Source organism: Muscardinus avellanarius, assembly GCF_963383645.1.
Source record: "Muscardinus avellanarius genome assembly, chromosome: 3".
NCBI lineage: Eukaryota > Metazoa > Chordata > Mammalia > Rodentia > Gliridae > Muscardinus > Muscardinus avellanarius.
Genome location: NC_137788.1, coordinates 160,089,760 through 160,104,424, shown reverse-complemented (window position 1 = coordinate 160,104,424; position 14,665 = coordinate 160,089,760). Strand labels below are relative to the sequence as shown.

General features: G+C 53.1%; 1 protein-coding gene across 1 annotated transcript in view; it reads right to left on the bottom strand.

Moving 5' to 3' along the window:
- LRRK1 (leucine rich repeat kinase 1) overlaps positions 1 to 14,665 on the bottom strand; it is a gene marked incomplete at its 3' end in the record, with an annotated part of 142,276 nt that overhangs the window by 44,870 nt on the left and 82,741 nt on the right. Inside the window, exons 9-17 of the mRNA XM_080693037.1 lie at positions 14,047 to 14,184; positions 12,880 to 12,992; positions 11,593 to 11,669; positions 5,571 to 5,700; positions 4,942 to 5,054; positions 4,296 to 4,510; positions 2,066 to 2,230; positions 1,450 to 1,622; positions 201 to 321 (exon numbers count right to left, since the gene is read on the bottom strand). Of these exons, the coding sequence (XP_080549163.1) occupies positions 201 to 321; positions 1,450 to 1,622; positions 2,066 to 2,230; positions 4,296 to 4,510; positions 4,942 to 5,054; positions 5,571 to 5,700; positions 11,593 to 11,669; positions 12,880 to 12,992; positions 14,047 to 14,184 (1,245 nt within the window). The remainder of the gene's footprint in view (positions 1 to 200; positions 322 to 1,449; positions 1,623 to 2,065; positions 2,231 to 4,295; positions 4,511 to 4,941; positions 5,055 to 5,570; positions 5,701 to 11,592; positions 11,670 to 12,879; positions 12,993 to 14,046; positions 14,185 to 14,665) is intronic.

Below are 14,665 nucleotides of genomic sequence, written 5' to 3'. Positions count from 1 at the left end.
AGAGGTGTGGTGCCAGCTGGGAGGACCCCCGCCTCGGCCCCACAGCCCTGAGGCTTCAGGACCCTCCCCCGCCACGCTGCCCCACGCCCACTCGGAACCCCGAGCAGTCAACAGACTCTATTTTACAGCAAAGCGATGGAGTCTAGACCCCCGGGGCGGGAAGCAGGGCCCTCTGGTCGGCCGGGCGAGGGGGCACCCACCAGCCGCCCTGCCAGCCGCTGGCAGCCGATGGTGCTGCCAATGTCCTTCATGTTGCACGTGACATGGAAAATCAGCTGCCGCAGCCCCTCCTGGCCTTCCAGGTTCTTGCAGGAGATCTCGCTGAATGGGCAGAAGGAGCCGAGGTTAGTCACCCGTCCCCGCTCTGAGATGCTCGCGGCTTCTCCGCCTTCCTGAGTTTACCCTGAACACTGGCGAGCCCGCGGAACTCATAGAAGGCGACAGGCACTGATTGGTTGTATGACGGTAAGGAGGTTACGGAGGCCCTGGGCGCCCCGCCACGTCTCACTTTGATCTGGCTTCTCAAAGGGGAAAGTGAGGCACGAGGAACAGGCAACCTCCTCTCCCCACTGGCTGGGAGGAGCAGACTGAGGCTGGACTCCGGCTCCCAGCCAGAGCTTGCACTCCTCCTGCCAGGATCCCTGGATTTCTCAAGGCCATCCTGGCAGCCCCGGGAGCCCGAAGCTGCACTCAGAGCCCGGCTGACCCTGGGCCAGCGTCCATGGGACTCCGCCCAGCGAGGGACCCGAGAGCCACCCAGCAGTTACAGCTATGCACGTCTTGTTCTCATCAGAGACACTGACATTTTATTTTATTCTTTAGTTTGAGACAGGGTCTCACTAAGTTGCGGAGGTCCTCCCTAAGTCACTGAGGCTGGCTGGGAACCTCTGATCCTCCCTTCTCAGCCTCGCAAGAACTGGGATTACAGGTGTGCATCACCCTTATGCAATTCAAGAAGCCTTGGTAGTATTGTCTGCAGAGTGGGCACTCTGGCCCCTAAAACCCGCAAGCTGATAGGAGTCCAAGGACCGGAGGCACCCAAGGGACAAGCTCCCCTGCATGCCCCGCTCCTCCCCTTCCCGAACCCCATCCCTGACTTCAGCTCTCAGGACCACTCAGACTCAGTGTGCAGACAGGAGCGCCCTCCCCCAGGGCAGATCCTTGATCAAGGGTCTGCAAACAGGACAGGTGCCGCTCCCATCCGCAATGCTCAGCCCCTGAGTCACGCTCCATGAAGTGGCCGAGATGGGGGAGAGCGCCCAGGCAGAAAGCCCAGGGAGGGCATCTGTAGCCGGATCCCGCTAGTTGTCCCACAGGTCCTTGCCCTGCCTGGGGCCGCCTTCCACCAAAGAAGTCCTGCCGGCCTTAAGAGCCTTTTGATGCAGATCCCTGGGGAAAAACGGGTGAACCGGAGGCGGCCGGAGTGAGCGGGAGGCCGAGGACACTCACTGTAAGTGTTTGAAGGTGATGTCCGGGAAGCCGGTGGCTCTGGACCCCGAGGGGGAGCGGCAGAGCGCCAGCACGTAGGCGCGCAGGGTGGCGATTCTCTCCACACGGAACTTGGCTTCAATTAAATCCAGGTGTGTTCCAACCACCAGCACCGCCGCGTTGGGGGCCTTGGCCTGGGACAGAGAACCCCACAGCTGAGCCCCGGCTGCTTTCACCCAGTGGGGACAGGAAGTGGGGGTGCAGGCCTGCTGCCCATGGCTCAGCCACCCGCGTGAGACCCGTCTCAAGGGCCCGTCAGGCATCGGGGTGTCTGAGGTGCCCCGCGACCTTCCCCATGGAATCTCTGACCCTCCAGATGGTCCAGGGCCTGCGTCGGGCCAGAGCTGCTTCTGCACAGGGAGGCGCTGCCCCTCTTTCTGCATGCAGGGGTGGGGGCTCTTTATGGTAAATGGGAAAATTACAAGCGTGCTTTGGTGCTCCACTGGGATAATCGGACAGGTCCAGGATTCCGGGGCCTCAAAATACAAAGCGTTTCCCACCAACATCACCCCTCGTGGGCTGAGAGCAGGGGCCGGATGCCCTGGGAGCTGAGGGCCGGGCGGGCTGTGTTCCTCACCTCGATGTTGAGCAGCCAGAACTGCAGGTTGGCCACGGCTTCTTCGCCCAGTGCCAGGTTCCAGACCACCACGTAGAGCGCCTTGTCGGTGAAGAAGCACTGGTTGACTGTGGCCATGCTGGCGGGGCCCCCGATGTCCCAGACGTTGAACTCCACGGACTCGATCTACTTAAGTGAACGGGCAGGACAGGAAGGCGTTTTTGAGACCAAGGTCTTAGTTAAGCATGTTGAGAAAGCAGATGACTTGGAGCACTCTGGACTTGGGGTCCAAAAGACCCAAACACCAGAAAGTTACAGATCCCCTGGGAATCAGTGATCCAGGCCGTGGAGAGGGGCCCAGCGGCATCAGGGTGGACATCTGGGGGTTTGGGACTTCCTGCTAACCGGGCAAGGGCCAGACTAGCTCCAGGCAGGGGCGTCTGGGAAGCACTGCAGGCCACGGCGCTGGCTCCATCTCGGCTACAGACAAGAGACATCTGGCTGGAGGAGCCCTGCTCTGACGTCATGGCTCCTGCTAAGATTTAACCTTCCTCTGTTTGGAGGCTGGCCTCCTAACTCAGCAGGCCAGAGGACAGAGCCCACCAGGAGGATGGGAAAGGCCCCTGATGTGGGAATCCAACCACACGGGAGCTCCTGGGCTGCCAGGAAAGGCTGCTTTAGTAGACGGTGATTCCCTAGCTCCGGATGAGGTCATAGCTGGCTGGGGACCCCAGGCCCCCTGAGCTGTAGGCCGCGGTTGCTCCACCACGCAGCCCCCCGGGACGCTGACGGCACGCTGCCCTGGCTGTGCGCGGACGTGACACGGGCCAGCTGTTTACAGCGGCCGAGGTCGGCCACACAGGGAGCAGCGGAGCCCAGCGCTTGGCTGGCTTTCCGCCAGGGGAGGGGGGCTTAGTGAAGGCAGGAAGGACGTGGACGGGAAGACTGGAAGAAGAATTCACCCGCAGGCCTCCGACAGCCGTGTGCTCAAAACAGCTGGATGAAGATGACACCGAGTCACTGCTAAAAAGCCGAAGCCAAAGAGGATGCGGAAGATTCTGGTTATTTTAGAGAATCTTCCCACAGAAGCCAGTGAGCTGGATTCCTTACTGGGGCGTTCAGGGTGGGTTCCATATTGATTATGGGCTGGTTGATCTTATCAAACAGGACTCCGTATCCTTTTTTTTGGGAGGGGTACAGAGGCATTTTACCTCTGAGCTACACCCCTGCTGCCCTATTTTATTTTTTATTTTGCAACAGGGTCTCACTGAATTACTGAAGATCTTGCTAAGTTGTTCAAACTGGCCTCAAACCTGCCAGGCTTCTGTCTCAGCCTCCCAAGTACTGGGGTTCCAGATGTGCACCCCTCATACTTGCCTTTTCTTTTCTTTTTTAATGATGTTGGGAACTGAGCCCATATACTAAGCATACACTCCACCACTGAGCTGTACCCCAGCCTTACGGGGACCACTTTCCACATCGCTGTTAGAATACACATTCAGTTTAAAGCCTCATTTCTTGAACTGGATTTGCCCAATCTGGAAGTGGTTTGGGGAGAGAAGCTCTGCAGGGGAGCCCATCGTTAGCTGATACTGTGCTTGGGGACTGTGGACAAAATTCACACCGCATCTGGACATGGCCCCTGGGTTTCCACAGTGAAAACTTCTTGCATGAGGTGGCAGAACACACACACACACACACACACACACACACACACACACACACACACCCCGCAGATAAGTATGGAACTGTCTATATATGTTCCTAACCTGAGCTTAGAGACCTAACTACCCAGGCTTTGTCCTGGGGATGGAGAGCCCTGGTATTCCAGGGAGCATTACTTCCAGGGTGCCTCCTCCACTAGGGGCAGATGAGCGCTTGGTTTCCAGCCTTGGGAGAGCCCCCACCCCAGATTATTTGAGTCTGTTTGAGGCCAAGGAGCGACGGCACTCACACTGCTGTCTTTAGACTCCCCCACCCCCAAAAGGGAATCAAACGGACAGCCAGGGTCATGCCTCTCTGGCCCAGATTCTCCACTTAATCATAGTAGAAAAACTACAAGGTTGTATAAAATGATTTGCTGTCCTTGGCAAGAGCTGGTTTTAAACAGCTCGCAGCAGCCCCTGCAAACATCTGGGGCCTTGGACCCCACACAGTTAAAACTGGGATTCTCTGGGGAGAGGGGAGTAGGGGCCCCAGGAGGGTCCTTCCCTTCCACCCACGGGGACTCTGCACACCGACCATCCTTGACCTTGGCTCTGGAGCCGGCTGGCCTCTGGAGCTCCCACTTGGTGGTCCTGATGGTGGCCTCGCTGTGCGTTCCCTGGGGCGCCCTCCCGGTCTGCAAGATCTCCAGGAGGGAGGACTTGCCCTGGCGCGGGGGGCCCACAATCAGCATCTTCATGAGCTTGCATTTCTCTGCCTTTCGCAGCTGAGCACGCAGGAAAGACAGCATCGCTTTGGGGCCTGTGCAAAACCAACAAGGGGAAGAGAGGTGACCGCTGCTGGCGTCCAGAGGGGCGCACCCCGGCGTCTCCCCGGAAGCCGAGTCCCCATGCGAAGGGATGCTCCCCGCGTGTTATAAAAGATGAACGTGTCTAGCGGAGCGATGGTGCACTACTAATCTCTCCAAAATGCAGTATGAAAGTCGAGAACTTGAGGACAATGTCCTGGCTGCCTGGACAGTCTCAGCTTTACTGCAGGGTCGTTCTCAGCGGCTCTCGGTGACTCCTGCTTTGGGGACAATTTCACAGTGTCTTCTCACACTCAGAGGCTGGAGGTGAGTCCCACGGGTCGCTGACTCTTTCCACCCCTCAAACCTGGCCGGTGGACCTGAGTTATTTTTCCCAGAAGGTGATGGGGGCGACGCTGTGGGGACAGGGCTGCGGGCGCCCTACCTTCCTTTCGGATCTCGGCTGGCACGTTGCCGATGCTCAGGTCTTCCGTGTCCAGCTGCCACAGGTTGCTTAGCTGCCCCAGCTCAGGAGGGAGCTCTCGGATGCCAGAGTTGCTGAGGGTGCACACGCCCACCGGGAGGGGAACACACACCAAACGGCTCCCATGAGCCTCTGCGGCCTCTGCCCCGAGCCCCTGATCTCGGGGCTTGATTTCAAGTGTCCCCTCTAAAGACTCAGTCCAAAGCCTTCCTCCCTGGATGCTTAGCGATAGAAGCAGCAGCCGCGTCTTGTGCGAGTCCCCACGGCTGAGAACGGGGTCCCCCCACCTTCCCTGACTCATCTCTCCTCCTAATTATGCTGCTATACGGATGATCACTGCCTCCTCACGAGGAGGGAATGCATCTTTAATGTTCATGGACCGTTTTACGTTTTCATCACGCTTTGCGTTCTCCCCCACCCCAGCAGTATCCAGCGAGCGTGCTGAGGGGGTAAGACAGGGGATGAAGGGCTGATGCCCTCCTCTCCTAGGCTAGGCGGAGCAGCGCAGCCTGTGCCACCGTATCCTTTTCTCCCCACCTCCAGGGCCAGGCCGGTGCCGGAACTCAACCACTGCTCGCACCTGCACTTACTTCCCCAGGTAGAGCTCCGACAGGCTCTTCAGCAGGCACACGGAGGGCGGGACCACGTCCAGATGGTTGTCATTCAGACAAAGGACCTCCAGAGACTCACTTAGGAAGGCGGGAAATTCCAGGGCACAGGCTGCAAAGAGACGGCCAGAGAGCGCGTTTGTAAGTCACGCTGGACCGCACTGGGGCAGAGGCCAGGCGGGTGCACAAACCGGGGCCGGCTATGCAGGGTGCGTGGGCACACCCACTGGACACACGGCTCGCCTCATCTAATCCACAGGGATAGGGACTCTACAGGCATCTTGGCATGCACGGGTGGCAAAGAGAGAGGATGGCCTGCTGGCCCTTTATAGCTACGGGCCCACAGGGGATGGGTTCAGGAGAGAAGGAATCCTGGGCGACTGTTACAAAGCAGGGGGCAGGTCACATGAAGTGATCACTCAGAACCTAGTGATGGAAAAGCAGGACACGGAACCAGATCTCCAGGAGGCGTGTCAGGGGCCAGAAAACGCCTGCCAGCCGGGCGTGGTGGTGCACGCATGTAATCCCGGTACTTGGGAGGCTGAGACGGGAGGATCAAGGTTTATGGCCAGCCTCAGCTACTTAGTGAGGCCCTTGGCAACTCAGTGAGACTCGGTTTCAAAATAAGGAATAAAAAATAGGGCTGGGGGCAGGGGTGTATCTCAGAGGTAGAAGGCCCCAAGGTTCAGTCCCCAGGACTGAAAATAAAAGAAAAAGAATCATCTATAGACACATACACAGAAATTCTATGCACATGTGTGTTATATGCATGAACGCACGCACACCACACATGCACACATGTATACACGTATGTTACAGATGAAAACACTTGTAGGGCTGAGGTGGCAGAGTGCTTGTCTAGCATGCACAAGGCTCTAGGTTTGATCCTCAGCTACACACACACACACACACACACACACACACACACACACACACACAGTTAACTAAGAGACTAAGAGACAGCACCCTGGGGGGCTAAATGTTTATGTGGCTAAGATGCACTCTGAAAAAACCAGTGAGCCCTTTAGTATTCAAGTGACTTCATTAATTAGACTAATTGCGAGATTACCATTACGCTCACGTCAAAGCTGCGGTTTCTAGGCTGGAGTCTGTGCTGAGAGGAGGCGGAGGGCGTAGGACTCGCACTGCTGGGAATCAGCAGTGAGTTTCAGCGGAATCCCTCAAGGGCCTGGTCCTCTGCAGGGCGACTGCGCCAGGCCGGGTGCCTGCCCCTCGGCTCGGGGCATTGGAGATACAACAGGGCCTCCAAGTCTCTGGCCAGGTTCCCGGCCAGAGCGGAAGGTGAGGAAGCACGGGTTCTTTTGTTGGGCTGAAACCGTGTTTGGCTGCCTTTCATCGTGCCCATCCGCGCTGGCTTTGCTCCACACACAGAGTGACAGTATCAATGGCGGTGGGGTGACCTCGCCTCAAAGAACATTCTGGAGAGACGGCAGTGGAATCTTAAGCTCGGTGCCTGGAAACTGTGCCCAGCTAGCTGCAATGGGAACCCAAGTCACTGCCGGCACCCAGTGGAAAGAAAGTGGCAAGGCACCTTTAAAGAGGGCTCTGTGCTGGGGCGGGGCGTGGTGACTGCATGCCTGTGATCCCAGTACTTGGGAGGCAGAGAGAGGTGGATTGCAGGTTCAAGGCCAGCCTCGGCAACTTAGTGAGACCCTGCTTCTAAATTAAAAATAAAATTGGTCTGAGGTATAGCTTGGAGGTAGAATGCCCCTGGGGTCAATGGTTCAATCCCCGGTGCAGAAAGAAAGAAAAAAAGAAAGAGGAAGGAAGGAAGGAAAGAAGGATGGAAGGAAGGAAGGAGCTCTGTGCTAGATCCCCAAAAGTTTCTGATTTTTTTTTCCTATTCGTCAATGAAAACAGGATGAGCAAAATTAGCTGGCCCTGTTTCCCATTTTTCATGAAACAACTTCCATCAAGACGGAGTTCCCAGTGCATTGGTGCACACTTGTGATCCCGGTAGTTGGGAGGTCAAGGCAGGAGGCTCACAGGGTCAAGGCCAGACTCAGCTTCGTAGTGAGACCCTCTGCAACTTAGCGAGACCCTGTTTCAAAATACAGAATAAAAACAGGACTAGGGTGTAGCTTGGTGACAGAATGATCCTGGTGTAAATACATAAATGATAAGTAAGCAAATAAATAAATAACCAAATAGGGTTGGGGGTAGAGCTTAGAGGTAAATACCCCTAGGTTCAAAAAGAAAGAAAGAAAGAAAATGAGTTTTGCCTTCTTTCCAGAAAAAGGGTCATTCTCAACCCCTGGCCTCCAGGTCCAACTCTGCCCCGGTGTTTATTAAGCCTCTGGAAGGACTGGGGGGCGGGCGGAAAAGACTCAACACCTGTCACACACCTCCTGACCTAGCATCAAAACCGATGGAAACCGGGCTGGGGAAGCACACAGCTCGGAGTATTGATGGAGTGTAATTACTTACCCATAAGTTATTTATGACTCTCCTGATCTGAATTTTACCATAAAGCCAGCCATCCAAATTATTTTTGGACCAGGCTACCTGGTAAAGATGGCCACCTGAATGCAAGTAACTCTCTCGGGAATCTTACCATCCATCTGTGAACAAGTTGTCTTTTGTAGATAATTCTTTGCTCCAGGGTCAGCAGCCCGGAGAAAATAACCCTCTTGAAGACAGGGGTTGACCAGGGGGCCCCTGCCTTCTTTACACTCGGGTGTGGGCCTCAACTTTTGCCATGAAGTTGAAAACAAACAAACAAACAAACAAACAAACAAACAAAACCCCAAACACACCAAGAGGCCTTCTGTGGTCTGGAAAAGCCACCGGGAACTGCAGCTGGGAGCCTTGGGGGTGGTGCCCACCCAGATACTCCAGAGCTGGCCCGTGTACTCATGGCTCTTGTCACTACAGAGAGTGACCATGGCCAGCTCCGTGGTCCCAGAGGTGAGTTTCCAGCTGACCCAGCAGCCATGGCTCAACCCAGGAGCCAGTGACTCGCGTGCCCCAGGTCCATCCCAGGCTCCCTCTCCTGCCGTCGCCCGGTTCAGCATGAAGGGGAAGCACGGTGTTTGTGTTTCTGCCCTCCAAGGAACATCCCCAGGTCTGCACTCAATTTCCCGAGTCCCAAGGCACCTTTGTTTAAAAAGGGAGCAGTTATGAAATCCGTGATTGCATTTCTCCACTAGTGTGCTGGAGGGTCTTTTCATCTGTGTCCTGGCTAGCTGGGCTTCCTTTTCTGTGGACTGTTGATGTTTTTATTTTGCCCATTGGGCTGTCTTTTCTTTCTTTTTTTTTTGATTGGTAAGCATTCTTTCCATATGAGGGATTTATGCCAATTTGTGTTGCAACAATTTGTGCTCTAAATATTTCTTCTCAGCCTGTTTTTTGCAGGATGAGCAAAATCTTTAGATTTTTACAACCAAAGATTTTGATTTTATTTATCTTTTAATGATTTCTGGAATTCCCCAGTTAGCTCTTCCCCCCCTTTTCTGTATGGGAGATTGAATCCAGGTTCATTCTACTTATGAGCTATACCCTCCAGCCCTATTTTATTTTTTTTTGAAACAGGGTCTTACTAGTTTGCTGAGAATCTCACTAAGTTGCTGAGACTGGTCTGGAGCCTGCGATCCTCCTGTCTCAGCCTCCCAAGTACTGGGAATTCAGGTATTCGCTACCATACCTGGCTCCCAGTCTGCATCCATCCATCCATCCATCCATCCATCCATCCATCCATCCATCCACACACACACACACACACTCCCTATCTATCTACCTATCTCTTATTTTTCGTGGTACTGGGGATTGAACCCAGGGGCATTTTACCTCTGCACTGCACTTCCAGCCTAAATTTTTTTTTTTTTATTCTGAGACAGGGTCCAGCTAAATTGCTAAGGCTGGTCTCAAACCAGTGATTCTCCTGTTTCAGCCTCCCAAGTATTGAATGGTAGACACGTGCCACCACACCTGGCTCCTGGTCACCTTTTAAAGGTCTTATCAGCAGGTGCCCAAATCTGGCTGCTCAAGTTCTTCATATCAAAAGGTGCAGTGCTTGCAGAGGACACGCGTGTTCTTACTTACACCTCGTCATCTCTGGGCTACTTTGGAAGACCTCACGCAATGCGGCACTATGCAAATAACGACCATTCTGGTTTGCTTTGGGAATAACAGCAAAGAAAGAGGTCTGTTCAGTCCAGATGCATCTTTTCTAACATTTTAAATCTGTGGTTAGTTGAATCCACACATGCGGGACCTACAGACAGGGACATCTGGCTGTGTCTATTTAAGCTTGTTTTTGCACTATCTTTTCTGTTCCACTGATAATGTGTTTCTTTTTTAGCCAAATATAAACACACATACTCATACTCAACTGATACAGTGGGATGTCACATACACACACATGCGCACACCAACCCATCAAAGAGTACAACAGGTGGACGGGTTAGTTCTCCTCCTACAAACATGCCTTGGCCATTGTGGTATCCCCAGTTCCACCTTACACCGTCAGTACTCGTGAACATCAATCTGTGAGGCTGAAGGGAAAGTTATACTACACTTAAAATTCCAGAAACACCAGCTCCTGTCCTATGGGACAGCATCCTGAAGGCTCTTCCTATGAGCGTCGCTGGCTTTAGAAGTCTTAGCTTTGCTCGAAAAACTGATCTCATCAAAGTAGAGAACAACATAGTGGCTGCCAGAGCCTGGAAACAGAGGTACCAAGGTACAGGTGGATGGGAGAAATAACACCTAATGTTCTATAGCACAGTAGAATGACTATAGCTGGCAATTCATTGTATAGCTCAAAATTGCTAGTAGACGGGGTTGTGAATGTCCTAACAGAAAGAGATGAATGTCTTTGGTTATACAAATGTCAGTTGTGCTTATCTGAATATTATACACCACATGCGTGTATCAAAATACCACACTGTACCCCATAAGTATTCACAATTATGTTCATTAAAGGAAAAAAGAAAAGAGGAAGAGAGAAGAAAGAAGAAGGAAGAGAATGAGGGGAGGAAGAGGAGGAGGAACAGAAGGAGGAGTTGTTGTCTGCAGAGATAACAGACAGGGAACTTTCCTTACTACGATTCCATGATAAAGTGGCCTTGGTGTGTTTCTAACACAAAGACTCTAGGAGAAGTTCTGTTTCTGGTGTGCTAGGAGAAGACCATAAGCCCTCTGCAACTTCAGACTAACCTTGGCCTGTGGGGCCAAAGGTGACAATGACCCCTTGTGGACATTGCAGGGGCCAGGCATGGTAGGAAAGTCTTAATAGTGTTGGTTTCCTGGTTTCTGGGCTGGATTCCCATCGTCCTGGGTTGAAATCTGGCTCTGCCAAATGGCTTGGAACAAATCAGCCACCCTTGTGCTCTAGACTGAAGTGAGTCCCCCCAGAGCATATGTGGGACCCCTGACCCTTAAGGTAATGGTATTTGAAGATGGGCCCCTTTGGAAGCCATCAGGTTTCCTGAGCTCATGAGGTGTATGCTCACGGGATGGGACTAAATCCTTATGAGAGGGAGTCTCTGTCTCTGCCTCCCTCTCTGTGTGAGGACACTGCGGAAGGCGGCTGTTTTCAAGTCAGCAGGAGAAAAGCCTCATTCTCCAGAACCCGACAATGCTGGAACCCCAACCTGGAGTCTCCTAGCCTCCAGAGCTGTTAAAACTAACTGCGTGTGGTGTAAGCCACCTCGCCTGCGGCATTTTGTTACAGCAGCCTAAGCTAAGACGCTCTGGGAGACTTGGTTTCCTCATGCACAAAGTGAGCAACGTGGCCCATATCTTGTGTTGTGGAAATTACAGACTAACTCTGTGACCTGTCGAGAGCAGTGCCCGGCTTGTAGTGGGTAACTATGGGCATCACTGGAGTCCAAACAGGAAACCAGGGCTCAGCAACAGGCACCACTCACTTGTGGGTCGTTTAGCCGACCATGGCCACCCCTCTGCCATTCTAACAGGGCACTGAAGGAGAGTAGGGAACGAGGCTACCCGGCTGCGACCTCCTCCCTGCGCCGACACACACCTGCCTCCGTCCCCGAACGCTGGCGCCCTCTGGTGGTGAAAAGGGAAATACGCTTCGTTTTAAGTCCGTCCTCGTTCCTTTGGAGGCAAACAGAGTCAAAACATGAGGAGAGAGAGCGTGACGCACTATTATTTTGGCTGAGATGATATAACACTGAGCTGTGGAGAAGGCAGGGAATTCCCGCAGCAGGTGCCTGGACCCCTTACAGCTTACATGGAGTTGGTGGGGCTCAGGGGCTTTGGGGGGCAAGTGTTTAGAAAAGATGGTCTAGCATGACCGGTGGTTTCTCATCTCAGACTTCTCTCGCGAGGCAGGAGGGAGTGTTTCTGTGTTCTGTGCCCCGCACATTCCAGGGGCTGCTACACTTATGTCCGCTACTGGTCCCGGGGGCTCCCTTTGGGCGTGTGGTTTGGGGGTCTGGTCTCTAGGACCCAAGGGGCCCCCTGAGCTCATCCTCAGATTTCACCTCTTCTTGGAAGGCTTTGAGGATGGGTAATATATGTGTTAGTTAGTGGCTGGTAAGAACTTTTGTGCAGAGTTACAATTGAGGCTGAACCAAAAGTCGGGATTATCCAGGAACCTTTACAAATAGAAATGGAAGGTCACTGTTACGGGCCAAGCTGTGTTCTCTAGAACCTTCAGGACCTTAGAATGTGACTGACTTTGGAGATGAAGACCAAGCACCCCCAATCCAAAAGTCTGAAATCCAAACTGCTCCCGAGTCCTAACTCTCACTTGCCGACATCCTCCCCTCCCGACAAGTCAGAAGTTCCACCTCTGACCTCATGGTTGAAAACACAGCACAGGCGCACTAAACATATCGTGTGAAATTAGTTTCGGGCTGTGTACAAAGTGTATACAAAACATAAATGAATTTCATGTTTCAACTTGGGTCGAGATATCTCATCAGATGTAGGCAAAAATTCCCAATCTGGGAAAGAAAAGCCAAACTGTAAAACACCCAGTATATTGAATAAAGGATATTCTACATGTGGGAGTCTCTAAAGAGGTGATGTAGTTAAGATGAGTCTATGCGGGTGAGTGAGTGGTGTCCTTGTAAGAAGAGGAGGTTTGGACACAAATCCCAGGTAGAATAAGCCAAGGAGAGAGGCCTCAGGAGGAGTCTTGGGCTTAGATTTCCAGCCTCCAGAAAATTAATTCTGCCATTCAAGGCCCCAGGCTGGGGCCCTGTGATGTGGCAGCCCAGGCTGACTGAGCAGGCGCCATGCCTGGGGTCTGCTCAGCTGCGGCCATGCCCACTTTTCGGCGTAGAGAGCCCCTGCTTACTTGCCAAGTTGGTTTCTGGAGAGGTCCAGGGTTTTGAGCTGTCTGCAGGTCCACTTCTCTTGAGGTGGCAGCGTCACCAGGTGGTTTCCCTGTAACCTCAAGAACATGAGGGCCTGCGAGAGGTGAGAGGCAAAGACGGGGTCAGGTACGAAGAAGGGAGATGATCTGAAGGGTTCTGTTCCCTGACAGAGGGCAGCCGGACCACTGCGCCAGCTCACCATCACAAAGACCCCAATTTCGCGGGGGTTGAGACTCTCTGAGGACTCCTGAAACCCTATCACACCGGGCAGATGGAGTGCCACAGCTACGGAGGAGCTCCTGTCAGATCAGCTTTATAAGTTTCATCATAAAAGAACATCCTGGGAGAAAGCTATAGCTGGGATCTGGAATATTCCCCAAAGGCCCGTGTATTAGAAACGTGGGCCCAGCCTGTGGTGCTATTGGGAAGGGGTGGAGCCTTTAAGAGGTGGGGCCTCAGCCAGGTGGCATGGCAGTACCCATAATCTCAGGACTCAGTCCCAGTACCCAGGGAGGCTGAGATAGGATCACAGGTTCAAGGCCAGCCTCGGCAGTGTAGCGAGACCTGGTTTCAAAATAAAAAACTAGAAAGTGCTGGGGTGTAGTTCAGAGGTAGAAGCAGCCCCTGAGGGTTGAATCTCCACTACCACTAGAAAAAAAAAAAAAAGAAAAAGAGGTGGGGCCTGATGGAGGGCGCCTAGTGATCGGGGTGTGGCCTTGGAGGGGACGGTCGGACTCCGTTCCCTCCTCCTCCTCGCTTCCTCCTTTCGAGTCCCAACCATGAGTAGAGCCTCTTTGCTCAACCACAGGGCCCTCATACAATGTGATGCCCTGCCACAGGCCCAAAGGCAATGGGGCCAACCGACTAAACCCGCAAAACCGTGAGCTCGGATAAACCTTTTTGCATTTTAAGTCAGTTGCCTGAGGTGTTTGTTACGGCCACGGAAAGCTGACTGACAAGGCAAGCAAGCCCGCCATCCCACCACCTCACGCGGTCTCCCTCCGTCACGCGGGACCAAGCGTACTTTTGACAGCTGAACTCTCCCCTTTGTCTCCGCAGTCCAGGACAAGCACATAGACTCCACTGTAAGGTGGACTGCTTTCTCTCGCCAAAGCCGGAAATGAGAAATGAAACGCCATTAGACTTACATCAAGCTGGAAAAGTCCCAGGGGAACTTCTTTCAGTGCGTTTTCTGAAAAATCCACGTCCTTAAGGTGATTCTTCCAAAAGGTAGCCATGTTGTCTGGCAGGCATTCCAGGGCGTTTCTGGAAGCTTTGCAGCATTTCTAGGAGTTTGATGAGAAAGAGAAGGAATGTTAATGAGCACTTTCAATACAAGGGTGGCCATAAGCCTGCCTCCAAACTCAATGTTAAAATTAAGACTGGGCACGCTGGCACATGCCTGTAATCCTAGTACTCGGGAGGCTGAGACAGGAGGATTGCAGGTTCGAGGACAGACTCAGCAACTTAGTGAGGCCCTCACCAACTTACTGAGACCCTGTTTCAGAATAAAAAATAAAATAGGATTGAGGGTGTAGCTCAGAGGTAGAATGCCCCTGGCTTCAATTCCCATTACCACACACAAGAAAGAAAAGGAAAGAAAAGAAGAGCAAAGAAGTAGAATGTAGACCATTATAATCGGGCTCTGTAATAAAGAGGACATGTGTGAGTAAGAGGCCATACACTCTGTTGTTGTCCTTGTCCTGCCTTGCTCCAAAGAAGGAATGGAAACGGGCTCTCCTGGGAAGACAGAGGTCCTTCTCCATT